A 27161-nucleotide genomic window follows, 5' to 3' on the forward strand; every position below is an offset into this window, starting at 1 on the left:
ATGGCAAAATATAAAACTTCAGGGCTACATTTTAAGTAGTTCATAACTGATATTGTATATTTTGTCTTATTAAGTGTTCAGCCCTATTGAAATTAAATAGCAGCTAGCAGTACTCTGTGTCTTAAACAGTAAGAGGCTTGTGGAGTAAATCAGCTCAGTTACATTAGAATGAACTCCAGTCTTTGCAATCCTCTGCCTGCCAGCTAATTCAAAGGATCAGGGCTCCAGTGGTTTGGCGTATTGAAAGTTACTCTTGTCAGCACTCTACCCTAATTAAATTGAGGTATTACTAAAAATTAAAACCATACAGTTTCGTATTCAGCATGATCATTATCTCTATCCTAGTTACAGGCCTTATAAGCACTTGCAACAGCTTAGCCTAGCAGTGATCACATGGTGATTCTGGTATGTTTGTCCTACATATTTGTTGTTAACTTTGTTAACGTGCCTCATTATCTGCATCTGTTATTAAGATCTGTCTGTTAAAAAAGATTAAATTAAAAGTTCCCTTTTATATCAGCTTACTAGTGCCTAGAATATTCTGAGAAAGTACATGGGATATATCAGTCCTTGTTTACTGCTCAGAGGCATCAGTAGTGTTAATATGAACTGAGACTCTGCTATTCCAGAAGTATGACACAACAGTCACCCAGTTGTATTTTGAATGTGTTGGATGAATGACCAGAAAAGGTCAGGCATGGCAGATAATCTCGCACGTTAATCTTGCCATGTTATCTGCTCTATCAGAGTGTGCAGAATGATACCAGATTTCAGAATCTGTGCACTGCAGATAACATCATGGAAACAAATCTGAAGGAGACCTTAGTTCTTGCCTTCATGGTCTTGAATGCTTGCTTTCAAAAATGCCTTTTCCTAAAAAAGGCATGAACTGTGGATTTCTGAGAAGTTTGAGAAGGCCGAGCGTCAATGAGGAAGCTTCACGTGATTTAGTGTGCTATACCCTGTGCTGCACTTGGTGTTTTTAGCTTGAAACTGAAAACGATTTTAGTAGAGAAGAATTAGATGCGGGCCTGTCCTAGTAAGAAGATTATAGAGAATAATCTTGTCAAGGATTACAGCATGGACTTCATGCGCCACACAGTATTCGCTATTGCTTCACACTTCTTAATACTGAAAAAGTGAAACTATAGGGAAAAGATGTTCAATATATCAAATCATTCTACATGGGGCACTTCTCATAAACACATTTTGACAAGCATATCAGAGAACAGTGTTCCCAAATCCAGTCTTGTTATATTGCTCTGAATATAAATATGACTGCGGAGATGAGTCATACACAGTGCAGCACATTGGTGGGTGTGCAGGGAAAGAGCAGCAGAGAAAACACTAAAGGAATTACTGCTAGGAGTCACTTTTTTACATAGCCGAGTGGTGGGTGTATACAAGAATCTACTAAACCAAGTGGCACCTGCTGATTCATCCTGCAATTTCAAGCTGATGGAGAAAATCGCCTCATAATCACACTTAATTATCGGATCTATATAATGCCTCTGTACCACTTACATTACGTGGGCAGGCCAACGCTTATCACAGCAAGTCTCAGTTTTTGGAAACTCTGTTCTAAGGGTGCTGTCTTTTCCCCCACAGTTACGATGGCGTGCCTTTTCTCATGCATGACCGCCTGTTAAAGAGAACCACGAACATCCAGGAGGTGTTTCCCAACCGGAGCAGTGAGCCGGCTGCCATGTTCACCTGGAGCGAGCTAGAGGAGCTGAATGCCGGAGCCTGGTTCCTCAAGGTGGGCGGCCGTGGGGCCTTTTTGAACACACTCGCAGAAAAGAGCAAGGCTTGCAATCCGGAGAGGGCAATATGAGCTGGGAAGCACAGAATGTAAATGTTATGTAAAAAAGATGTAAAAAAAACAAAACAAGGGGAAGCACGCTTCGTTTTTACATACACCTGCATAAATTGTGATTGTGATCCTACTGGTTTAAGTTTAAAGAACTTTTAACCTACAGTGTACTCTGCAAGTGGATATTTTTGAATTGCACTATTTAAAAGCTGAATACTTATCCAGATGTCTAGTCTCGGTATGAATTGTGCACGAGATAAAACTTAGCCAGTAAACCTGGCAAGTGCAACACAGAATGGAGTTAATCATTCAAAAGCACAGCTGTGCTAGAACTAGCTTCCCCATTCTTGAACTGTTCTGGGTTTACCCTCCTTTGCTTTCTCCTCCTCCTCAGCGCGATCCGTTTGGCACGGCTGCCTCTCTGTCCGGTGAGGATCGGAGCACAGCACAGAACCAGTCCATCCAAACACTGAGAGGCTTCCTGGAGCTCGCCTCCCAGCACAGGAAGCTGGTGATCTTTGATCTGTACCGCCCCCCCAGAGACCACCCTTACAGGGACTCCTGGATTAATCAGACCCTTGAAGTCATCCGCAACAACTTCACCATCGACCCAAGTCTGGTATGTCATCTTGCCCATCTGGAGAAACTGCATTTCATTTCTGAAGCCCATAAAGGGTGTTATAGTGTAAAGTACTATTCTGCTTTTGAGAACTGTAATTGGGTGGCTTTTTCTTCTTCTTTCATACGTTTAATGATATTATATTGAAGTTATATAGTGCTTTCTGTTCTGAAGGAACCCAAAGTCCTTGACCCACTAGTGAAACACAGCACTTACCTGGGTATTGCATGTAAGCCATTTTGCAACCACAGCTCTGGTGCAGGGCAGATTCTTAGGTTCCCCAATTGAATTAGAGGAGGACGCTAGATAGGCATTATTTTGCAAGACCAGAATTGAATTTAACCTGGAACACCAAGATGAAAACCTTTACTCTTACGAACAGTGCCATGGGATTACCCACTATTGATGCAGCCAGTAGTCCAGACCTTGGTTTAATATCTTGTCTAATGTGAGAAAGAGAGTAGAGTTTATTGTCGTAATGCTTTCTCCAGTACAGGGTCTCCAGTCACTATGATTAAGTATTTGGACAATTTTGAGTACCTACCAACTGTACATCCACCAGCCCCACTTATAGCAGCAACCTAGTTTTCACATTCGTTCTGGATTGGAAGAAATTGCATCCCTTCATAATAAGCAAGACTTGTTTTGCTGTAATGTGTGTTGCAAGGCAGCCTGGTGAGTGGTTTGTGTCCTGGCCTGCAGGTTCTGTGGCTTCCCAGTGAGCAGAGGAACATGGTGCATGATGTGGATCCCTGGCTGCAGCAGACCTCTGGAGACAAGGCCTCCATTGAAGAGCTGCAGGAGAATAATATTGTGAGGCTTAACCTTCACTACAGTGCCATGTCAGCTGAGCAGATCAGGTACTGAACAGTCATATCCCTTCAGTACCACATTTTTGTTTTAATAATACAGGGGAGAAAGGTTCACACCTGCCTGAAAATACTTTGGACATAAAGGTGGAAAAAATCCATTTGTAGATTTTAAACATACATCAGGTTTCAAAATCAATAAATAATAGACCCCAGAGAATGTATTTAAATTTTAAATACCCACTATATTTTTGTGAAAAGAAACTGGATATTATGGATATCAGAAAAAAAACCCAAAATGATGAAGCGCGACGAGTGCCAGCACTTTCTGTTTCTCACTTCCATGTGTGATATCTTGTTCGCGGGATTTCAACACCCACAGGCCCAGAGAGCTCCACTAGGCACTTAGCAAAGCAGTGGGTTGCAGGCATGGGCGTAATAGAGGAGTGAATGGGCACTGCAGATACTGGCACAGCATGTACTCTCCAAACCCCACGTACGGAGGCATTGTGTCAGAGTTTATACGGGCAGCCAATTATGATAATCAAAGTTATTATGTCCCACATAGAACGATTATGCATTAACATCTTAGCAAAACAGGAAAGAGAGTGAACACAACAGGGCTCTAATATGTCCTCTTGAGTATTTAGCCTCATCATCTGTGTTTTTCTAGACGCCCACAAAGGGATTTCTGCCTCTGCTGAACTCGGTAGCCCAGCGCATTTATTATGCAGTGCTTCCTGGGCCAAGCTGTAGACTGTGGGAAAACAACAGGCACAATGAGTAGAAAAGTCCCTTGGCTGCACTTTACTGGAATTTATAGTTTGCAATTGACAGTCTGGTTTTGAAATCCTGATTGGAATGGATTTATAGAACCATAAAAAACATTTTTAAGCACAATATTTCCTGTTGTATTTATTTTTATGAGGTTATTAAAGATCCATTCTACTTAATGGATGATAATTGTAAGAATATCTGCCCATCGCACACGATATGTCTTCAGATGTGTCAAATGGAAATCACCCTGCTTGAGTGTTTTTGAATGGAAACTGAGAGCTTTTGCATCATTCGCCAGGCTTCTGGTCTGAGCTCTTTCTCGCCGATTCTGATGTTGGCCTGTTCTGTTGTCACTTGACAGTAAATATGCTTCCGTGAACATCAGCACCAACCTGTATGTGGTTAGCCAGCCCTGGCTCTATTCCCTGGCCTGGTGTGCAGGCGCCCAGTCTGTCACCACTAATGCAATCCACATCCTGAAGGCACTGCGCAGGCCGCTGTTTCTGATGGTGAGTGGCTCTTTCACAGCAGGGTGCACTGCTTTATACAGCATTGTAATAACTGACTAAGATGATGGACGGAAGCTCCTTGCTCCTGAATTGTGTTGGTACCATGTAAAACTGTATTTTGCTCTCTAAAATAAGATAAAATAAGATTTTATTGTCCTCTGAGGGAAATTTATTATGGACATCCAGCACTCTTGTACATTTAAATAGAATGCAAACAAAAAAAAGAAGAAAAGAAAAAAATTGCACATTATTCTATTACAAAAAATAAGAAAAACATTGCACATCACTCTATTGCACATGTACAGTATAACACATAACAACATGTAACATTTATAACACATCACAAAACATATTGCACCCAAGTGGGTTGTAAGAGTCAAAATTGTGTTTATCCTTGACATTTGCGTTGAAAGCTTTAATGGGTAGTGGAACAAAGGAATGTTTGTATCTGATTGTACAAAATACGATCTGATTGTCCCGTTCCCTGGATCCCTCCACAGAACTTTAGCAGAATTTGCTTCCCTGCTATTCTTAGTAATGATTTACACATATAGAGCTAATTGCAGCCTCCATAAACTGCCACTTTACTTGCATTTTTGATAGGAGCCCATCTCTGTGTGTCTGATTCATAATTAATTCATTTTAACGTGCTGAAGGATAATGCTTACATCACGTGCTGTGCAAGCTAATCAAGATCCTGACATTAAGCGTTTCTCTGTGCAACCGGTTTAACGCTCAGCTAGTGCATCTGTTTCATGTCTGAGTCGTGATGGCCAAGTATTGACTTTTTGTTCAACTGAAGGAAAAAAAAAAATTCCACCTCCATATGGAAAAACCCCTAGTATCATAGCTATTTTTTGACGTTGTAGTCAATATTCTAATTCCAGTTTTTGAACATTCTTAACACTATCACTATAACTTGCTGACTGCTGCTAACCAGGCATTTTGCAAAGATGTGCTTCTTTCTGTTACACTTGCAGAATGATGAGACAAACTGGTTGATATGGGGTCTGATATTGTCACAAGGGACTGAACAGATGCAGATGCTTGTCAGCAAACCCATAGTCATTGAAACATTTCCACTCTTATCATTTCAAGTCTTAAAAATGGAACTGCGGAGCATATAAGTCATTCAGAAATCGCAGCAAAGGCTATTATATGAGGAGGACATAAATGGCTGTGACTGTAATTCAGAACGAGCAGTGTCTGGCCTGCTCCTTGGCTGGTGTGTTTGAGCACACTGTCCAGGCCCCAGCCCGGAAATGAAAAAAAAACTTCAGTCCTGTATCTTTGTAGTTTACCTCAATGAGCAATTTTAATCTGGGCTGAATATCTTCATCCCCTTTTCTTGCTAGAGATTTTTAAATACATTTTTTAGGGGAAGGGTGCATGTTGTCATGTTGAGTGAGATAATCGTCTCAATTACATTATTTTATTTCTCCATCCGAATTCCCCATAATACCATAGTGTTGGCCATCAAACACTCATAGGATTTTTTTGGTGTAGAAGACAGGTTGCCATCTTTGACATTTCTTTGTTGATGATAATTATTTCTCATAATCTTTGTTGATGAGTTTCCATTGGCATTACTGCAAACATCATTGTGATATGATATTATAGTGTCCAAATAAGTATTGGGCTCCTCATCAGAATCTACTGTATCTAGATGTAACTTCTAAAGTCCCATAGGGGTCAAAAAAGCATTGTTATGTATCTGAATGGGATTATAGCAACATGAGGTATTGCAATCAAGAGCACAATTTATGGTCCCAGCATTTCTTAAAGCATGTATTACTGACCTGTTTAATTAAATTTCATTCATTTAAGGTTTATCCTTTAACCCGTGCTCTATGATAGTGCTACAGAGTTGCTTGTTGTCACTCCAGCATTGTTTTCCAACTGTATTTGGATACAAACACTGTTTTAATACAGTTCACTTGCATGTGTTTTTTTTACAGACACCAGAGGAATACAGCCTAATGTGGATTCTGTCAGATGTGCTCTCGGCTGTTCTCATTGTTGCTGTGTTTATTTTCCATTGGTGAGCACAATTTCTCGTTTCTCTTGTCCTTGTTTTGTATTTGAATGAGTAAGGGGTGGCATGAGAAAACATCTTTTCCCTGACCTGTGTTTTAGGTGGCGAGAGAGGGGTCTGCCCTGCTGTTCGGGCAGCAGACAGACGCATGAAAACGGTCCATACAGCAAGTTCAGGACTGGTAAGAGCTTGTCCTCCGTGCAATCCGTACAGTATATTAACGATGCATGCAGGTTAGACTGCTTCTGTGCAGCTTAACTGCAGGATGTTGAGACCTCATGCTGATTAGAATATTGCAATTTAGTCAAATTGTTTACTGTTGTGGGACTTCAACTTATATATCACAACATATGAGGAAACTCTAAACACGATTCTAAGTCATTGTTTAAATATTTCTCTCCAAACTTGGAAACATTCTCTACAGTCCCTGTTTAGGTTTCAGAAGTTGTCGGCTGCTGGCAATATCCTAATATCATACCAGCGGTTCATTTTTAAGGTCGCAGGTCAGATGTGCTCTTTCAATGACTGTGTTTCTCGCGAGCCATGAGGGCCACTGAGGGCCTCACCCGCCGCTCAGGTGGGCCCGTACCGTTATACGGCAGGAAGTGGTGTGCCCGGCCCGTGACGGTGCCCTCCTTGCTTTCCGGCAGAGCTCAGTGACGTGTGGTCCATCTCCGGGGTGAGTGTCCGTGGGGAGAGCAGGACCCCGCCAGCCGCCCCACACCTGCCCACCATCTCCGAGCTGCACGAGCCGCCCGTCTGACCCCCGCTGCTGGTCCGCTACGGAGTGGTCAGCAGCTGACCGCGGGGGTTCAGCCCCGCCCCCTTCCTCCCGGGCCCCGGAGAGGAAGATGCTGGCTTTCAGAAAGCCGTCTGGAGAAAGCTGGGACATTCTTTCTTAATACAGCTGTTGTGGGGGAAAAAAAATACAACTATTTTTCTATAACCAGGATCACTGGCCGTCACTGGAGCATCATTTGTAAGCTGCTTCAGCTCCTCTCTTTAACTGCGAAATAGGACAGAACATTTTTGTGAAAGAGGAATTTAATTGCCAATATAATATTTTATATACACGTTTGTTCACGTGTGAATGGGATATCCACATCGGCAGTATAACGTGGCAACATGACGTTTTAACAGTCTTGTACGAATGGGGTTGTGTGCAGTGTGTAAATGAGCTTTATTATCACGATTTTAGAGTTTTGAATTCCAAATGTACTATAAAGCACAGGGCACTATTCTAGTCTAGTGCATGTGTCTGCATTTACCTCTAAAAAAGAACTAATCGCTGAATGTCTAAATATTTATATATTTACATATGACCTGTATACTGTATGTAGCTTTCAGGGATATCCTTTCTCAATTAATAGAGAAAGATGAACTGCATATTCATAGAGTGCCATAGGATACAGTCCATGAAGTACACAGAACACCGCTTTAAGTGTCTTGTCTTAATGAAAGTTGTCCCAATAGCAAGGTACCCCTGACAGTACAGTAGCAACTGGCATATTGCATAACTTCTTCCCATGCAAATCCTGACTAAGCCAGTTTCATCTTGGCTTCTAAAAATCTGACAATCTTTAAAAATGGTGACAATGCTATGTCGTTTTAAAGTATTTGCAAACTTGTCCTCCTGATTGGGGAAATAAAAAGCTTAAAATAGATGTTTTAGATGTTATGTCTTAGGCACTATATCGTATACCCCATGATGGAGGCAAAATATCCCTATTTCAGTTTTTTTTTTCTTTGCCTTATTCTGACTTTCAACACTTCATGTACTGTGTCCCTTGTAGCATATAATACACTTGCTAAAGTGGAGCAGAGAAACTTTTTGTTTTTTGGTGTTAATTTTTAAACAAGCAGATGAATGTGTGCATTTCAAATCTGATAAACATTAAAGCATTGAACAGTGGAGTTAGAATGCAATATGGAATTGCATGGGATTCGAATTAGGAAAATAAGGAACAAATATAACATTACATTGCATTGCTTTATATAATATAAATATATTTTGAAATTGCAGCCAAAGAGCTACTATGCATATTTTTTTTATTATTAGATACACTTCCATAAATGCAGCAGATGTTCTTGATAAAAAATGAGCATTGCTATTGTAGCATTACTGGCTATGAACGTCTACCACCAGAGCTCTTTTTCTTTAGAGCAGGGCATCAAAAAGAGGTCTTCATTTTAGACAAACTGCTGTACAGTAAAGTGTAACATTAGCTGCTTCTCTTTGTTAATTATGAATGACTGACATTACAAGGTTGAGATTTTTATTTTTGTTTCTTATCAAGGGACTGAAACTGTAGATATTTTATTATCTAAAAACAGTACTGAATAGGCCTTTCTATAATGGCATTTTCTGCTTGATTCTACGATATAAAGGACTAAGGAGGGCATAGATTGTTTTTAACTACCGAGTTTCCATACAGATGACTTGGATTAATGTATTATTTTTATGTGAGGGCTGTAAATCATAACTTAAGATGACCATTTTTAATAAAATGCAAAAATGAGAATTGTTTTGCTTGGTCTTATTACAGAAACACTATTTTTAAGGGATTACATATGGGTTATCTAGCTAAAATAATTACCATCTGTCTCAAACACTTATTGTAAAGACCAAAATATCCAACAGTATAATAGCATACAGTACTAGTACACTGTGTGAAACCCAGTTTTGTTTTGTAGTCCCTTATACAGTACAAAATAGACTGATTAGACTTTCAGTAACCTAACGTGGTTATCCAATGTGAAAATAGACACAGTCTAAAAGCTGCCACTGTGATGTATTACAGTATGTTATAAACACAAAAGGCCTGGGACTCAATGCAGATATCATTAAATAGCCTCAGTCCTTCTGTTGTGATTAAATGCAAAACTGGATGTTTCAACCAGAGTCAACTTCTGATGCTTGAAGCTTTTCTTCAAATAATATGAATATTTCATCCTAATGAATTAATTTATAAAAATCGAAAACCCCATCCATTCCCTAAATTGAAATGTCCTTAATGTTTTTATTTTACCAAAACGAAACTTGAGAAACTTTTTCTGTGCCATGTGGAAAGAGAAATTAGTATCTGACCATTAGCCTTTCCTGGTATGTTTGCTTTGAATAACCACAGACAAGACTTACTATTGTACCATCTGTGTCTCTTCCACTGCACATGAACAACGGAATAGAATTCCCAATTCTCTTTCTCAGGATCTGGAATCGACCAGGATTTCTAATTCTCCTTAAAATATAAATAACTCTTCACCTGAGAGAAGTGTTTAGTTGATAATGTTTAGGTTTAAATGGACCTGTTTATCCCTTCAACACAGCCTTTGACTATTGACCCTGAACTGCAGAGCAAACACAAATACTGTATGATAGCACACAAATGTGAAACACCCTCTGTCACCTGGATTTGTGCTGTGGGCTTTTTGTATCGGTGTTGTTGTATTCATATGTGTTTTTGCCCTACCAAGACTACTATAAATATCACAAATTCCTTACAAAGAAGCATTAAAGCACAGGTTGTTACAGGCTTGAACTCGCCACCTGTTACCCGGACAAAATGACTGATTTGACAACATTGATTCAAAATTGCTTTTATAATGTTCCCCATATGGATGAATCAGCATCTTTTGTGCAATCTGTACAATATGTGGACAATGCATGACGAAATCCATTTTGATGATTCAGCTTAAAAATGTAGTTTTGGTTAATGCGGAAAAATTATAAATACCCTGGTTTGGATCCCTCATAGCCCTCCTGTACATGACCCGTTAATTTTTCAAGGGCTGGTTTTCTTTCAATACACTGGTGTCTTCCAAATATGAAATTCATTGCTCAGCACCTGTTACTCTTTCCATTCAAGACTCAAGTTTCCCTGATAACGCAGAGATATATCCTGTGACTTCGCTCAGTCTATTTTTCAGTTATGCTGGCTATTTTTGTCTCTGGCTGTTATTCGGAATTGTTTCGGAAGGTAATGTTCCTGAACTCACCATTTTGATTTTGTTTTGCTGAGTTTGTTGTGAAGTACAGACTGATATTTATTTCCAGGGGCGTGATAAGTATTCTGTCCACTGCAAAAACAGTAAACAGGGAAATGTGGGTTAGTTACACTTCAGCAAGAGCTTAAACAAGTGTGTCCTCTCTGTCACTCGCCCCACACCTTCTCTGAAGACTTATTTCTTTAATATGGTGGACTGCATTCTTTGCAAGAAAAAGCAGTGCAGTTAAGCCATGAGAAAATTACATTTGAAGGTTTGTCTTTTATGGTTTAGGAATTAAAGGCATGCAGTTTTATAAGGAAGGGATTAAGTTTGTTTTCATTTTTATTCATCTTAAATACTGTGGCAAAAAAATAATAGAGCAGAGTATCAGTGCTTCAAAAGCTCTTTGTCATCTGATTTTAAAAATTAAATCTATTGACTGAGTATAGCTGGAAAAAAATGATTCCATGTAATTTTTCTGACCAAAGAGAGAAAAGTGATGAATGGAAATATTAAAGTGGAAGGTTTTAAATACATTTAGAAACATCTTTTTTACAGTTATGAACATTTTTACTATTTTACTTTGTATTAGTTTTAATTTATCAGCAATTTGTTCCTTTCTGTAAAATAACCGATGAGCTGCAACCTCAGTAACAGATTACATTACCATAGTGGCTACTATATTTGTCACGACCAATTAAAGGACAGGAAGCTGTGACAGAAGTTTAGAAACCAAAATTGTTCAAGTGGAAGAACAATTATTTATTTTTTTCATTGTGCCGGACATGAGGCAATTCCTTAATTAAACATGATTAGATTTAGCTTGCAAAGCTGAACTATACGTTATGACCGTCATCTGTAAACACAGGTCAAAATTTACAACCTCAGATATTCTTTCAGGCATGTGCTTTTATTAATTAAAAAACATCAACTTTTTTTACAGCAAAATACACGTGATGGAGTTTGTGGTACAGAATCACTAACATTCTCTGAGTTATGAAATTTCCAGATATGAAATCTTTTTAGCAGCCCTATGCAAAGTTTTACAATGCATATACCATTTAGGTTAAATACGTATTAAAAGTTAATGGAAAATGCATAACCCACAGAGATGGCATTAATCAACAACAAAAATGTCGCTTAGTGTTTTCAGGCATTGCATTATTCATCCTTACTAAACTCTTACTGTAAAATAAAGTGTAAAGGACAATTTTTTAGATTTCTTTGCCTACTTTGAACACAATGACACCTAGAAAGTGTACATTCAAAAGCTTGACTCCCCAAGTACCGTGCACAGTCAATGAACTCCAAAATGCTGTTACTTTCACAGATTAAACCCAATGGATGAATTGCATACTCAATTAAAAATGTCATGTAAAATTCACTGCTGTAGCTGAATCTTTCAAATCTCTATTGGAAACAGACTATTTCACAGGATTCAGAAGCTTAGTTTGGTGAATTGACAAATTTATTGAACCTGTTTATCAACTGATAAACAAGACAATTGTATCTGCCATTGAAGGTAATACAGCAGTTTTAAGTATAAAAGTGATTTGGTCCAAGCGCAATAATAATTTGTACTTGTTAGTAAAAAAAAAATTCAGTACCACATATACAAAGTCACACTTCAAAAGACAAAAAATGCTTTTGTTACATTTGTTGTTTTTGTTTTTCTGTCTCTCAAGACCCTGGACTGCATTGTGAAATATTGTTTTAAAAATCTGTCATAACAGAAATGTGCATTTTTGAAAGTGTTTCAGTGTTGGACAGAATTCAATCTTACAATTATCAATTTTAAAGGAGGCAAAATTATATGACAAGTTCATTGTGGGTGACAAAATTAGAACACAGTTTTACACTGAACTGTTATTACAAAGGCCATTAGTGAATTCAAACTTATACAGTATTTCTACAATACAGAAATTACTCTATATTTGCTACTATGCTCAGTGCCAGTTACTTGCTTTCATCCCAGTTTATTTTCATTTTTAAAAATAGCCTGTTGATTTAGAGTAAACATTAGATTAACTAATGTAAACAGATACAGCACTCGCTTTTGTAATACTGCTGAGTAAGTGGGAGATATTGTTAGAAATAGTTTAGTCTAACAATATTAATAACAGTATTCAGTAGTACAGTACTTACTGGTGGAAAATCTCTTTCAATTGTTAAATTTCTCATTCAGGCGCTAAACATGAGCTCTTAAGCAGGCCTCAGATAGGCATTGTAAGGCTATTTGTGAGCAGCATATGGGAAGCCTTTCCTCATTTTGAATTTTACTACTTAATGAAACCTATTTCTGTTCTTAATAGCGCATGTATAACAAAACAGTACACTCGTGCGTGGGCTAGCACTAGATTCTTGTTTGACAGAAAACAGTACTGAGAGACTGAAATATCAGTTATTCCAATGAAAGAAACTGTAGTAGCACTGAAGGAAACGGCTAAACAAACAACAGTGTACAAGGAACAAAAGTTGTGTTTTACTTAATGAGCCTCCTAATACTGTTAAATGAAATGCAAAATTAAACAATTCGAAATATTTGTTCACACTTCTAATTATGCTGTTTTGTATTTTCATAATAAAAACATAGGAAGGGCCCAAACCTCTTCAGTTTACTTAGATTGGAAACCCAATAAATTTGAAAAATACCAACCTCTCAAAGTTAAGGCTTTGCAGAAGTGACCTCAGTGACCAAGATATCTAACCAGGGCCCCTGTTCAAGGTAAAAGCAAGAAAGAATATACTTCTGAACTTTCTAAAACCATTTCATACAGAAATCAGTGAGCAACTCTAATGTTGAATAAGGGGTTCTAATGAACTCTGATGTTTAAAGCAGTACAATTTTGAAAGTATCTTCCTGCTTCCTATACAGGGATTAAAAATAATTTGTACCAGCGTCCCTAATGTCAGTCTGCATGGAAAACACTTCAAGGAATAGCTTTTTCCAGTCTTGAAAAAGAAGGCAAATTTTCTCTCTGCAGCCATTCAATCTGCTACTTGAAGTTAAATACATTGGTGGCCCAGATCACCTTGCACACGAGCTTTGTTTTCACATTTCCTGGATGTACAGGTTTGAAAACGCGTTTCGGTACCCTGGGGACGCCGAGGTGAAGCACGGAGTGAAGGCCAGTTTGCGCCAGCTTCCCGGGTGGGGCAGGGCCGGCGGAGGAGGGGCGGATCAGAGGTAGTCGTCCTCGCTGGACGGAGAGGTGGGGCTGTGCTCATCAGGGTCCGTATCGGTGGAGCTCAGCGAGGAGCTGCGACTCGTGCTCCACAGCTGGGCGGAGAAAGTGCTGGCCCAGCTGCACGGGTTGCCCAGGGGCTGGAGCAGACGCAGCAGCTCAAAGGCCTGGCGCCAGCGCTCTCTCTCAGTTCACTTATTGCTGCCCCGAGCGCTCCGCTGTTTGGTCATGGTGGTCAACATCTGGCTGATGTATGAGGTCAGCAGGTCATCCATCTTGTAGCCCTGTGTCAGAAAGCAGCAGCCTGAAGTAGCTTTCTACATCCCTGGCAATATTGCTTTCAACTAAGCCATGTTTCTTTTAAATATTTCCATTAACCTTTAAGCCTTTAAATGAGGTTCTTTGATTTCCACTCTGCACATCAGGCTAGAGACAACGATCTTTTTGTCTCTGCAATGCTTCCTACCTGACTGTAAGTTTCTGTCCCCCCCCTTAACTCGGACATTCTTTTTTAACGAGAAGATAATAACAGTGACTTTGAAAAGTAGTTTCATGGATCACAGGCAAAATACTTTGGCTCCGTTTGACGTGACATTCCACGCACAAGTCACGGTATGACTTACAGCCGCGACTACAAGACCACTCTGAACCAAGCGCTCGGAGAAGAGCATTATCGCCTCACCAGTGAGGTTTCGCACAGGAGCTTGCTTCCTCGCACCAGGTTTCCGATGGTTATGTGGAAGTACGTGTTGCCGCTGCTCCAGTTGGAGATCTTGGTGAAAGGATGTGTTGTCAAGATATCCTGAAATCAGGTTGGAATTAGGTCAGATGTATAAATGCAATGGCACTGGTGTAATAAAAAAAAAAGACACGAGGAGCTTTTAACATTTATTAGATTTTTTTTGCTTATTCCTTCTTACAATAACAAAATGGAAACTTCAGACTTACTTATACATTTATGTTTGTTGCTAAAGTCATCTTGAATAACATGATTTATTAGAGTTAATGTCCCATAAAAACTGCTGTACTGTAGATTCCCCTAAATTAATCCTTTGGAAAGCAGACATTGCATGCAGTGATTATATATATATACAGCAACATATGGTGCATAAAATAACATTGCCACTAGGCAGTGTTAAGGTCAAAGTAATTGAGATAATTCTGGAAACCCCAGTCTGCAACACTGACCACACAGCATAGCCCACCTTGGTCTTTGGGTCAATCAAGCTGACACCATGCTTGTTTATTGCGATTAGCAATATCTCTGGAAAGTTTGGCTCGGTGGTTTGCTGCGAAGCAAATAACAGCATTAAATGAAACTAAAAGAACACTTGGAAAAAGATGAAGCAATTTCTCAGGCAATAATAATAGCTTACTGCTGCTCTCTAATTGGTACATTTAGACCTGTAGAGCAGAGGAATATGGGGAGAGTGATGTAAGTAGCCAAGCAAAGATTAGTACTTTAAAACTTCTTCTGCAAGATGGTATCTGCCCCACAGGCGCATTGAAGATTCCCTCCCCCAGTCAGGAAAAACATCACATTTTCCGAGAGCTGCTTATTCTTGGTAAAGACTGCAGCACACTAAACTCCACTACGTTTCGATAGTGTAGCTAATTATTTGGTGGTTCTTTATTTCATCCAGGTTTCTGTTTGCCATGTAATAATAAACAGCACGTGATGACCAACCACACGATACATGAGAGATCTCATACAGCATAATGGCTTACCTTAACTTCAAAGAAGGCAGATCCAAAGGTAGCCCATTTGAAGATGATTTTTAAGAACATCAGCTTAGCCTCCTCTCTCGACTTCCCTGCAAACTTGTTGAAATAGGCTACGATGGACTGCACAGAGACAGAGCAATCAGTGCACTCTAGCAAGCAATAGCAACAATATCACTGTAAGGTGTTTCAAAGCTGTAGCCTCAACTCCACCGTTTTTTCACTACCGACTGCTATGTAGTCAGACTGAAGAGAACCTTTCACATTTTTTATCTCACCGTCTGTCAAGACACTTGCAATTCCATTTTGATATTCAGTAATATTCCTGCAATCGCTTTGCTTCCATTCAGAATCCTGAAATGACTGCTAGAGATAAACTCTCCGTTGTAGCGGATCGCCTTACTTACTTGACAGGGAACACTTCTGGAAGGACACATGCAGGCTTACACATCCTGCTCTGCTGTAACGCATGCCAGTCTTGATGCTCACCCGTTTCCAGTCATCTGGGGAGAGCTGACGAATCAGATCTTGTGGCACCAGCTCTTTGAGCATCTTGGGAATGCTGGGAAAGTGGGACTTGTCGTCCTCAAATTTGACCCGGTAGATGAGCGCGGCCAGCTGGAACACCTCCTCCCGTGAGCACTTATGGTAGCCGCGCAGGTACTTGGGCAGCTCCTGGCCAGGGGAGACATTTGACATTAATTCATCACTGGGCCCTGCTTAAGCCATCGCTAAAGGCATTGGTGCAAAAGAACCACTTTCTCAACACTGAGAAGTCACATTCCAGGCAACGATCATCCATTGATCGCACAGACGCAGAAAGGTGCCATTTTTTGGAGCTGACCAATTTGATCGAGTGATTGACTGAACAAGTGAGTAAAGTAGTAAAGTGCACAAATAAAAATGATTCGAATGTGTTCAAAACAGATGCATACGCAGGCAAGAGTGATGAAAGCACTATGGTGAAAAACCACCATTTGTGTTCATCTGTGGCATAACGCTAAAAAATAAAAGCACTATTAAAATATTAAAGTACACTGTCCAGTTCTGTTGAAAGAGTACCAATTAAGCGAAGTGCAGAGCAATGTGACAGTTTGAGCACAAAAGATGGAGGAGGAGGAGTAAGAATCTTTGAGCAAAAGTTTCCTTTAGCCAGAGGTCACCTGATAATAGTGGAATATGGAATCTGCCATGGAGTCCTTCCCAGGGACTGTGCTTGTCCAGAGTTTTTTCATAAAGAACACCTGATATGTCAAAGAAGGCACGATACCTGCAAGGCAGCGAAGGCACAAATGAAAAAGAGTCCTGGAGCAAACACATCTTTTTTTCCCATCACCCAGGACCCGTGTTCAAACATTCACAGGGTGTACCAAAATATTAAAGAATTGTAAGTTCTATGGTGACCTATCTCATACACCGCAGGGGGAATGGATCACAATACATAGTATGGAAATTGTTATTCCAGAAATAGCAGGAAACCAGGTTCTTTCCTCTGTATTCTGTTATGGGAAAGAAGACTTATGTATGTTACCTCAAATGAGGAATCATTTTTGATGCCCCCAGTGTTTGGAGTGGAGTAGGGGGGGGTTAGGTTTCTGACCAAAGGTCTGTCAGCTGAAATATTGGGTGGGACGCTTGCTCTACCCTTGAGCAAGGTCATTCACTCAAATTGTTCCAGTCAGTGCCCTGTTGCACAAATAAGAAATACTAGAAAGAAGAATTAGTATACTGCTAGAAAATAAAAACATCTTTACCATCTTTTGCAGGTCTGGCTTTCTTAATCCAGTCTGTAAGATGCCTCACAAAGTCAAAGAAGAAATCACCTTCTGGCACACTGATCACCTGATCAAAAGGAAATTATGCTATTCACAGAGCAGCTAGGGCATGAGAATGAAGCCTTAATACACAATGCTTTCACCTTGTATGAAGTATTCTGTTCACAGTATGTCTGTTATTCAAACATGTTATTCCAGGCTATGTGAAACAGGCTCTTTAATCCCAGGATTCTTCTGGCTTCCTGCCTCAGTACTGTATAAAAAATTAATCCCACTTCCTACCTTGTCAGAAATCTTTACAAACAAGCTGAAGCCCTCGGGTGATTTGAGCAGCAACCTGCTAGAGATGTTTTGACAGAAGTCCTTTGCTTTTGTGCTTGACTCCACTTCAAAAGCCTGCAAACACATTCAGGGGAGACTTGGTTTAATTCATGTGTCTTCCAGTGCAAATCATCACACCTGAGCTTTAGACTGCATGCACAAGCTACTGAGACTTGATAATATGAAATTAATCGGGAGAGGAAAATTTAATTTAGTTAAAGGGGCTTCCTAATGAGAAACTAATTACAAAGCAGTTGTTCTTTTAATTAATCATGTGAAACAGATTCTTGGAATTCATTAAATTCCACAGCCAAAGTTGCTTACTGCTGTTCTCACCGGCTCCATGCATTTTGAAATACATGCAAATGAGGTTAAGGAGAAAATAAGATGATGTTTTTCATTCTTCACCCATAAGCAAGACCTGCACTGTGAAATTTGTGTGATGGGGCTTGTAGAGAGAGCAGAATGTCTGGTTTTTATGTTGAATACATTTCTTGAGCCTACAAGATGGTTGCTTAGTTAAAGATCGTTAAAAAAAATAGATCTCTGAGTGTTATTTTAATGACACAGAAAATATGCCTTTTAATAAAAAAACATTCTATGCCTTCCTGGAACACAGCATCCAATACACTAGATTATATTTTCTTTAAGAAATAAAATAATAGCAACTCTCTACAAAAAAACAAACATTACAGTGGCAACATTATATTTAGCTATCGTTCGATCCACCTATCCATGTTCAGATTGTTGTGAAAACAAATAACCAAAATGTTATTAAGAAAAATAACATTTTATCATAAACTGAAAAATGGACGCAACAGTGCTGAGGGTATGACTCCTTGTGTTCTCACCTCATCAGTGTCATCTGGGAAGTACACTTTATGAAAGATCTGGGTAGTTTTGTGCTGAATGGCTTCAACCTCCACCAAATGAGGAGGGTATTTCCTTGATCCATTTCTAAGTTTCCAAGAGGACAAAAGGAGCAGAAATGGAGAGAATTAAAAAAATCACAAAAAAAGGAATATTCTGTACTTCATTAGACCTCTCTAAATTATTTTGTTCCAAAATATTATTTGCCATTTTTATCTATTTTTTATAAATATTTTTTTTATAAATATACTAAACTAATGCACAAACATTTACCAAGCCACTGTGTTTCGGTTCACCTGAAACTGATCTGTCTGATATCAGGGTTACAACACTTGTGACATTTTTATGTTTAGGTCAGATACAGAAGATAACCTACAGTAGGTAACGTATCAAAACAAGAGCAACATCAATCTCCATGAAACTCCATGATGTTTCTCCATGAAAAAATTGAGTTACTAGTAAGTTCTTGTAACTTTTTTTGTTTTTTTTTAGCCCCTTTGGCTACAACTGCATATAAAAAAAACTTACTGACAGCAATAACATAAAGTATCATCTGCAGGTATTTATCTTCTAGTGTCTTTAAAGAATGGTCACAATTGTTCTGACACGTAGCTGAGTTGTGTATTGCATTAAAGATGCGAACAAGAGTTTGTTTCTTAATAAACCAAACCCAATTTCGAGTTAATTTCATATTTCTGTATAATTATTTCATAAAAAGTAAAAAACTACTTAAGAGATTTTTATTAGCCATTAGTGTTGACTTTTCTTCATATCTAACGTTTACTATAAGCAAAGCACTTTCCACTCACTAGGTCCACACAGAGATTTTTCAGGATATTAGCTCACACCCAAAGAAGGCTCCACAGTGTTTCCTTTCTTCTCTTTTCAGCATGGAATAAACCTTTTACTTGTTCAATTTTCAGGTTGTTTTCTGAGACACTTACAGTACTTCACTCAGGTATCCTGCAAATCATACTGAATGTATTTTTATTTACGTTCACAGCAATGTTTGCAAGATAAATAGATTTTTTAGTATTTAGTTGTAGTAAATTAAGAAAAGAAAAAGGATTAACATCCTAAAAGTGAATGGCTAATTAAGCTTATATAATTATAAGTTTTATTCCATGCTGAAATGAAAAGAAAAAAGACACAACGTTTTAGCTGTGGAGCCTTCAGGTGTCTTTATCTGTTCCTTTGCAGCCTACACATGCTGACACAGCACCCTACTCCAACCTCTATAATTAAAGTATCTATCTTAAACATTTCCATCACCTACTTGAAAGTATTTCTGGTCATTTTTTAAGACACAAGTTAGTCTAAGTTTTAGGATGAGATAACATTCCATCGACTATCAGACAGCCTCTCATTGCAGGTAAGGGCGAAGGCATCTGAAAATCCCAAAAGGACAAGATGGAAGGGAGAGTAGAAATCAGTTCTGGACAGGATGCCAGTCCATTGCAGTCCACTGGCCTTACATACACCTACTAGCATACATCGACCAATTAACGTAGTCAGCATGTTTTCAGCAGGTGGGAGAAGCAACAGTTTGTTTACTTATACGTTTTTTCCCAAGCACTGTTACCGAAGAGCCTTTTGGAGTCTCTGCATGCAGTCTGGAGCCAGTGGGTGGTATTTTCTGGACTGAAGGAACCTCTGTACATGGGGCAGAAGCATGTTGCTAGGAGGAAACAGACCTGTGCACAACCATAGCAACTCCCAGCCTTTCTCTTCACTGTATCTGGGGAAAACAGGCACAACACATACACAGTGATTAGACAGAACAGGCCTGCAGTATGAAAGAAGCACTGTTCTTCCTCAGCTCTGTGACTTGACTTGACATGACTTTTTGCTGCCCCCTGTAGTTTCTCCACAAACACCTCAATTGCTATTTTCTCAGTTCTGCCCATCCGATGCAGAGGTGGTATCTGCTAGGACTCTCAATATTTGAGGACTCTCAAAAATTGAGCATTTTACAACAACAAATAAAGTACTGCGATTTCATGGAGGAAGGAGAGAGGATATTACAACACAGACAAGGGTAATATTAGTGAGAGGGAAGGTTTGCTTTGAAAGAAACATACACTAATCTAAAAAGTGAAATCTACATACTTGACATGATTTTCAGTGAGCTGTTTGAGTATCTGGCAGAAGATCTCATCTTTGAGGGGTTCTGCTTTCAAGGCACCTTCAAAAATTTGGTCTGTTAGCTCGTTCACGGATCGTGTGCGCTTAGATGGGTAGTCACCCATGTACTTCATTATAGGTGGAGGACGAGCAGTCAAGGAAAAGTAATCAATCACCATTGTTCTCTGAGCACCCAGTACCCACAATGTAATCCTTAAAGATAGCTAGCCTAAGAATGAGAGGGCAATGACTCCTCATTTGCATGATTTATCATACATACTGTAGTATGTACTGTATACACAAGCAAGATCATCGGCTTCTAAAAGGAAACAGTCCATCTTGGCTTTTGGTCACTTTCAGCAATCCACAGCAAAATGCTTCAGGGTTACATTGGCACAATGAAGGCTTACTGTAGGTTAACCAGTTTAACCATGCTGAAAAGGTCTGAAGCTACTAATGAATTAAGGAGACCAGGACTGTTGTCCTTGATTTGGAGAGCCCTGCCTTAAACCCACCATCACCACAATCGCACCCAGAAGGGCTCGGATTGACAAAGAATGGAAGCCAATATTTTTGAAAAAGTTGTGCTTTGTTTGAAACTCGCCAAAGCGTGATGAAGACTAAGACTGAAGGGTGAGTGAACCCCTTGGGCCCAGTGAGAGGATATCGATGAAGGCCATGCAGGCCTCTTGGGAGAGCTCCTCGTGGTTCAGAACCTTCTTCAGCAGGGGCTGTTTGATGGGCTCCCGGGTGCAACACCACAGCTTATCCTTCCCTCGGCTTTTGGTTATCATGACTCGACTCAGAGTGTGTTTAGGAGGTGGTCTGGAAACAAGGAAGAATACAGGGCAATCACCTTCATTTCAGCCTCCACAGAGAGTGGCAACACAGCCCGTCAGGGAGGGAGAGACAGTGGATGATACTAATACAGTATTAGTTTGAAAGTATTGTTTTGGAAAGGAAACTAGTTACTTGGTCACGGCTTTCAAAATGGTAAAAATACATATTCTAAAAATAGTGAAATAATGGCAGAAGGAGACCTGTAGGATTTAGACCTCGACAGGGTACCAATCTGACCAGTTAATTGGTCATCCTTCAGTAAGACCATTATTTTCTCTGGAAAGTGGAGTTTTATTATGTATTCAAGATTCACTATTTTGAAAATTTCAACTCAAAACAAAATCTTTGACATATATTCCATTTGGGAAAGACAATTATCTGATACGTCTGGTGATGGACTGGCGTCCCACCATCTCAGATCTAAGTTTCTGCCAAGATCAGGCTCCAGTCTTCCCACGACTCCGAATTGGATGAAGCTGTTAGAAAATTGACAGAATTTTCCAATACATTTATCGCTTTTTCTTCGTCTGGCAAATCTTTAGGCCATACCATCTTTAACCGCAGGTAATTCTGCATGAAACCCTCTGGTACCTGAAGTAATCATAGGAGAATTCCTCTAGTGTATAGGGCTTGACTTTCTCCTCGCTGTCTACCAGAGCCAGCTGAGATGTCCTGATGGCATCCTGTCTCTGGTCAGGTGTCATGGTAACCAAGGCCTGGAGACACAGAGAGAGCTTAGCTAATGTGTGTGTATGTGTGTCAAAACCTCTGTGTCGTCCTGGGAGTAACCTACAGTTATGGAAGCTTTGTGTACCGGGGGATGATCAGCCAGCTTTGTACAAAGGTTGGACGCTACATAAAAAAAAAAAATATCTCTGGAAGATACGAACTGAGATAAACTGGAACGCTATTTCTGTTAATTATGTAGGGATTTTGTCAAATTAAAAAAGATACAGTAGGCTAATTCTTAGTCAAATCTCATGATTTTGCACAAAGCACTTTAATAATATTGAGGTTTTTATTTTATATTTTAAATCTGAACTTTTTGAACAGTGTACCAAATGTTGTGAAGCGTCACTCACCACAATCTCAGACTGTGGCCTGGTGACAGTGGGCAGCACGTAGACACAGTCTGCAGGGAAATCGCCCTTCTGCTTGGTCCTGTCATTGATGCCATGAGCCCAGCCAGAGTTCATTACCTGCTCCCCAGTGTCCTGGTCCAACAGGATGAGATCTCCCTTCACAAAACTCAGGAATGAGGACTCATCTCCAGCTGCAATCATTAAAACAATATTATTAATTACATCAATATTATTATTATTTCTTCTGCCTTCTTGTCCCTACACTGGAATAGAAATGTACAAATTGTAATGAGTGTATAGTAAATCTATTCATCTTTATAATAAGGATATGGTAAATAGTAATATTCTTAATTAGAAGGATATGTAAATTATTTCTGAGACAGCAATGGAAACTTCTAGACAATGAACGAGAAATAGCTGATATACTAATTGAGTATTTTATTCAAGTGTTTACGTTTCAATTACTAGAAGTGCTCAAGATTAATAATCCCCCAGGGCCTTCGTATCTTGGTATCTCATTAATTACTAATTGCACTGAAGGAAACTAGAGATGTTATTCAGAAGCCATTGAAGCAACTTGTGGACTAGAAAATCGCCCTGTATTCCTTGTTGATAAGACGGTTGAAAGAAATTGACCTAAGTATTTATAGACCAATAATTATGACTTCTGTTACATGGAAGGTTATGGAAACAATTATATGAACTTAACCAGAAGATCACATACAGTATATGAAAATAATATTCTAGGGAACAGTCAATAAGAATTTAGAAAAGGTAGGTCTCACCTGTCCATCCTGTTAGAGCTCTCTAAACAAACAGCAACACTCATGCAGACACACAGAGCATGTGGCATGGTGTATTTATATGTATTTGTATGTTCAGAAGGATTTTGATAATGTTCCTCATGAAATATTAATTCTTACATTTCAGGCGATAGGCTTTAAAGAAACTTGATTGCCTGGGGTGTTCAGACTAGGGTAGAGGATCTGTACTAGGACGCCTGCTCTTAATTAGTAGAGTAATTAAAAAGTAATTAATATAATTATAAAATTATGTAATAGAATTATAAAAGTATTTAATGTAGTTAAAAAATTGCTAAAGTTTGCGGATTATACAACAATAGGAGGATTAGGAAAACTGTTAAAGCAGCAAAATTAATTTAAAAAGATTTAGATAGCATTTGAAACTTGGCAAAGACCTAACAGATTACATTTAATTTAGACAAGTGCAAGGTATAATATAAATAAATATAAAATGGAAATACTGATCTAAATCTAGTGGCTACTTATGAAAAAGACAATGTTTGTTGACATATTTTTTCATTTTATAGACAGTGTGGGAAATCAATATAAAAGAAAATAAAGTTAAGATATATCGTCAAAGGCGTTGTGTTAAAATCAAGGCATGTTATGTTAAATGGTATAATGTTCTAGTAAGGACTTATTTACAATATTATATAAATTTTGGTCTCCATGGTTCAAAAAAAGATATTGCTGTTCTGGAATCAGTCCAGAAACAGATGTTTATAGAAATATCTTACACTCACAGGCTGGAGGAACTTAATTTAGCCTTGAATGGAGAAAACTACCTTTTCTTGAACAGAAAAGGGAGCTGGTACATGTATTCAAAATCTTCAAAGGCTATGACCAAGCCCACACAGCAGACCTATTAGAATGATAAGTAATGTAATGAAAATAGAGGTTTTGTGTCTTAACAGGCCCTGCCAAGCCTTAAATCAAATGAGAGGTTTGTTCCATCAATCAATCAAAAAGTACAATCCTAGCTGCTGCTCAGTCTGTGGGTCTGAGGTTTGCAGTCAGAGAAAGAATCTGAATTCCTTTGGTGTGATGCTCAGGATTTGGGAACACCTTAATAACTTGATTTCTTTGTGAACCGATATCTTACCAGGATTGGGGTTGTCCTGCAGAGCCACCACAAACTTGGACCGGTTCCTCAGGCCTTCGAGGAAGGTGACGACGAGGTCTCGGATGTCTTCTGCATTGTTGGAGGTGAAGGTGTACTCATCTCCCTTGATGGTGGCGAGAGTGAAGCTTTGTCCTTGTAACTTGCCTCCTCTGTCATTGAAAGTTGGTAAACATGAAAAAAAAGCCATTTCAATGCTCGCACTGTTTATTGGCTTCCCACATTTCATTAGGAATTATAGCTACAGATGCACATTAGCAACAGATGACCAATTTTACGACTTATACTGCTGATGTTCTCAGTTTCAACTAAGGGATTGCCAATGAATTGTACACTGGAAAACAACTGAAGTTTTTTCTGTAAAAAATAATTCTTAGCACAGCAAACCTTTACGATAAATAAATCTGTTCTTTTCAATGTGCACTGCACTAGCAGTCTGAATATATTCCTCCTCTGATGGACAGTGAGAAACTAGACCCGTAAGGTCAACTAATCAATCAGACAGATGTACCTGCTGCTGGAGACCGCTGTGATTTCAGGAAAGGAGAGTTCCAGGAGGACTTGCTCTTGTTCATCAACAAAATAAACCCCCGTCCAGTTCACGGCCACAATCACATCATTCTTTGGCAGACTGGGGCCTATTTAATGAAGCAACAAAATCTCTCAAAAACTAATTGCAGAATTAAGCATTTCAGAAACTAAATTGATGACAGTTGTAAAACCTGAAGATAAAATAAACAGATGGCTCAATATACCACAATACACTGTACTCTTTTTAAAAAGGCAAAGATATTAATCTGTGATGAGCCAGGCCAGCAGCAGTAACAACTAAAGTTTGTGAAATGCGTGATGACAGTTAACAAGTGAGGATGGCACACACAACTTTAGCACACCAGGACAATGTAAAGTATTCTATCAAACCTTCCCATTTTAGGCGGTGGGAAGAAACTGGAGTACCCTGAGAACACCTACGCAAACATGGAGAATAGACATTACCAGCCCTGTACACACAGTCTCTCACTGTATAAGGTAAACCAGCATCTTGAAGCTGTGACACAGTAGTACCACCAAGCCTCTCTCCTCTAATCCATTAAAATATCTTAATCTTAAAATCTCAAAAAACGAATGTCCACCAACCTGAAAATTTAAAGGCTTCATAAAATCGTGAGAAAAGTAAAGGCCACTTGAATCGAGCAAAATCTACCACTTCCTCCTTGACCTTCTGGGGGTCCATTCTTTTCTGGGTGTAAATTCCCTGCAGAACGAAAGGGTTACAAAAACTCCACAGAATTTCTTACTTTTCCAAAAGCAATAACCGCATGAAAGGTTTAGTTGATCTGCAGCTGCATTGCACGAGCGCAGTAGTTCTTTAATCTATTAACAAGTGATCAACGGATGATGAGGATGAAAAGACATGTTGGAAATAACAGTTTATCAGTCGACTCCCACAGTGACTCAGTGTTGTTTTACTTGTTGTTTTAATTTGCTTAAATTAAATTCTAGCACACCTGAATGAGGTGAACGAGGACAGTCTTGAAACTCATTAATTAGCACAGGGTTCATACCAGTTACAAATCACATGGAGCTTTTAGAGAGCTGAAAGCCAATTTTAAAATGATAAAAAAATAGAAAATAGATGTGGAAATAGAAAATAGAAATAGAAAAAATGGAATGAACTCAGCTAGAGCAAAAACCAGAAGATACAGAGATTACTCAGAACTGACTAAGAACTAGGGTATTTGGGGAACCAAGGCCAAAAAGTGCAGAAAAAGGTCAAACAAGCAAAGAGATCAATTACTGGCAGCAATTATCTCAGGTGATTAAAGGCCCAACCGAAAAAAACTGAAACTGCAGACACAGTGGTATTTTAGGATCTAGATTGAGAGCCACTGCACTGGATTCCCAATGCCAATGTTTTTTTTAAGGATGTCCTCTGGGTGCACGTTTTTACCTTTTTATGTGCTGCCATGATGAATTGTGCCCACTTCTCCACAGTCTTGGAAGAGCTGATCTCTCGGTCTGGGATATAGGAAGGGATTAAGCTGAGCAGTCGTTCCAGGAGCACATCTGAGCCATAGTCCACATAGTACTGCTGGGAGGCCAGCTCTGCCAGGTCTTCTTCCTGAGCAAGGATGCAGAAGGCAGCGAAATCATGAAAGAGACTTGCAGGTTTAACACCAACACTTTCTAATGTCTCACATGGACATTTACTGCAAAAAAGTGATTGAGTGAACAGAACGTTTATAAACCGAATATTATCTTTTTTTGTCATGCATAGGCGTCCTATGAGTATTCATCCCAGCTTCCATTTTATAATCTGATGCTCCAACTTCTAGCCTGAAGTTCAGAATCAGAACTCACCCGGTCACAGCGGTACTCCCCGAATTTCACCCCCCTGACAATCTGCTGGTAGATGAGGTTGGTGGCCACGTTGTCCTCACTGGGGCTGTGCCAGGGCGTGAAGATCTCCTTACGGAAGAAGAGCCTCCAAGGCGCATTGCGCTCTTGGGCTCCCTGCTCCTTGGCGTACTGTTCGCACTGGGACACTGCGTCCATCACGTGGTCGTTCCCGCTGCCCAGAGAAGACACCTACAGGGGGAAGACAGCCATAGCAGAGTGGAGACAAGGTCCTCCCGGGCTCAGCAATTATTCTGCACGATCTGGTCATCGAAATGGATTGCCCTACCTACATGGATAGCAGTGCACATTTCTGTGATGCCAATTGCTCACTAGGATACGGTACGTTGTCATCAAAACCAACTCACAACAT

At 39.4% G+C, this 27161-nt stretch overlaps 2 protein-coding genes across 4 annotated transcripts in view; one reads left to right on the plus strand and one right to left on the minus strand.

The window, feature by feature from the left end:
• The window catches only part of LOC148830439 (glycerophosphodiester phosphodiesterase 2-like), a 34423-nt gene extending 25339 nt beyond the window's left edge, over positions 1-9084 (plus strand). For all 3 annotated transcript variants that reach the window (XM_088922374.1, XM_088922373.1, XM_088922375.1), the window contains exons 10-16: positions 1609-1759; positions 2208-2432; positions 3135-3292; positions 4380-4527; positions 6486-6568; positions 6664-6743; positions 7213-9084. In XM_088922374.1, coding sequence (XP_088778500.1) covers positions 1609-1759; positions 2208-2432; positions 3135-3292; positions 4380-4527; positions 6486-6568; positions 6664-6743; positions 7213-7325 — 958 coding nt within the window. In that variant the 3' untranslated portion in view covers positions 7326-9084. The remainder of the gene's footprint in view (positions 1-1608; positions 1760-2207; positions 2433-3134; positions 3293-4379; positions 4528-6485; positions 6569-6663; positions 6744-7212) is intronic.
• Positions 9085-11440: 2356 nt separating this feature from the next.
• LOC148830440 (unconventional myosin-VIIa-like) overlaps positions 11441-27161 on the minus strand; it is a 39306-nt gene continuing 23585 nt past the window's right edge. The window contains exons 31-49 of the mRNA XM_088922372.1: positions 26753-26980; positions 26343-26513; positions 25529-25646; positions 24903-25029; positions 24374-24543; positions 22469-22659; positions 21978-22102; positions 21214-21371; positions 20532-20685; positions 20005-20160; positions 18404-18509; positions 17514-17627; positions 17211-17298; positions 16620-16726; positions 15946-16131; positions 15463-15579; positions 14940-15023; positions 14417-14536; positions 11441-14018 (exon numbers count right to left, since the gene is read on the minus strand). Of these exons, the coding sequence (XP_088778498.1) occupies positions 13926-14018; positions 14417-14536; positions 14940-15023; positions 15463-15579; positions 15946-16131; positions 16620-16726; positions 17211-17298; positions 17514-17627; positions 18404-18509; positions 20005-20160; positions 20532-20685; positions 21214-21371; positions 21978-22102; positions 22469-22659; positions 24374-24543; positions 24903-25029; positions 25529-25646; positions 26343-26513; positions 26753-26980 (2613 nt within the window). The 3' untranslated portion in view covers positions 11441-13925. The remainder of the gene's footprint in view (positions 14019-14416; positions 14537-14939; positions 15024-15462; positions 15580-15945; positions 16132-16619; positions 16727-17210; positions 17299-17513; positions 17628-18403; positions 18510-20004; positions 20161-20531; positions 20686-21213; positions 21372-21977; positions 22103-22468; positions 22660-24373; positions 24544-24902; positions 25030-25528; positions 25647-26342; positions 26514-26752; positions 26981-27161) is intronic.

The sequence above is a fragment of the Atractosteus spatula genome, chromosome 7 (genome assembly GCF_055471065.1).
Source record: "Atractosteus spatula isolate fAtrSpa1 chromosome 7, fAtrSpa1.hap1, whole genome shotgun sequence".
In the NCBI taxonomy this organism is placed as follows: Eukaryota; Metazoa; Chordata; class Actinopteri; order Semionotiformes; family Lepisosteidae; genus Atractosteus; species Atractosteus spatula.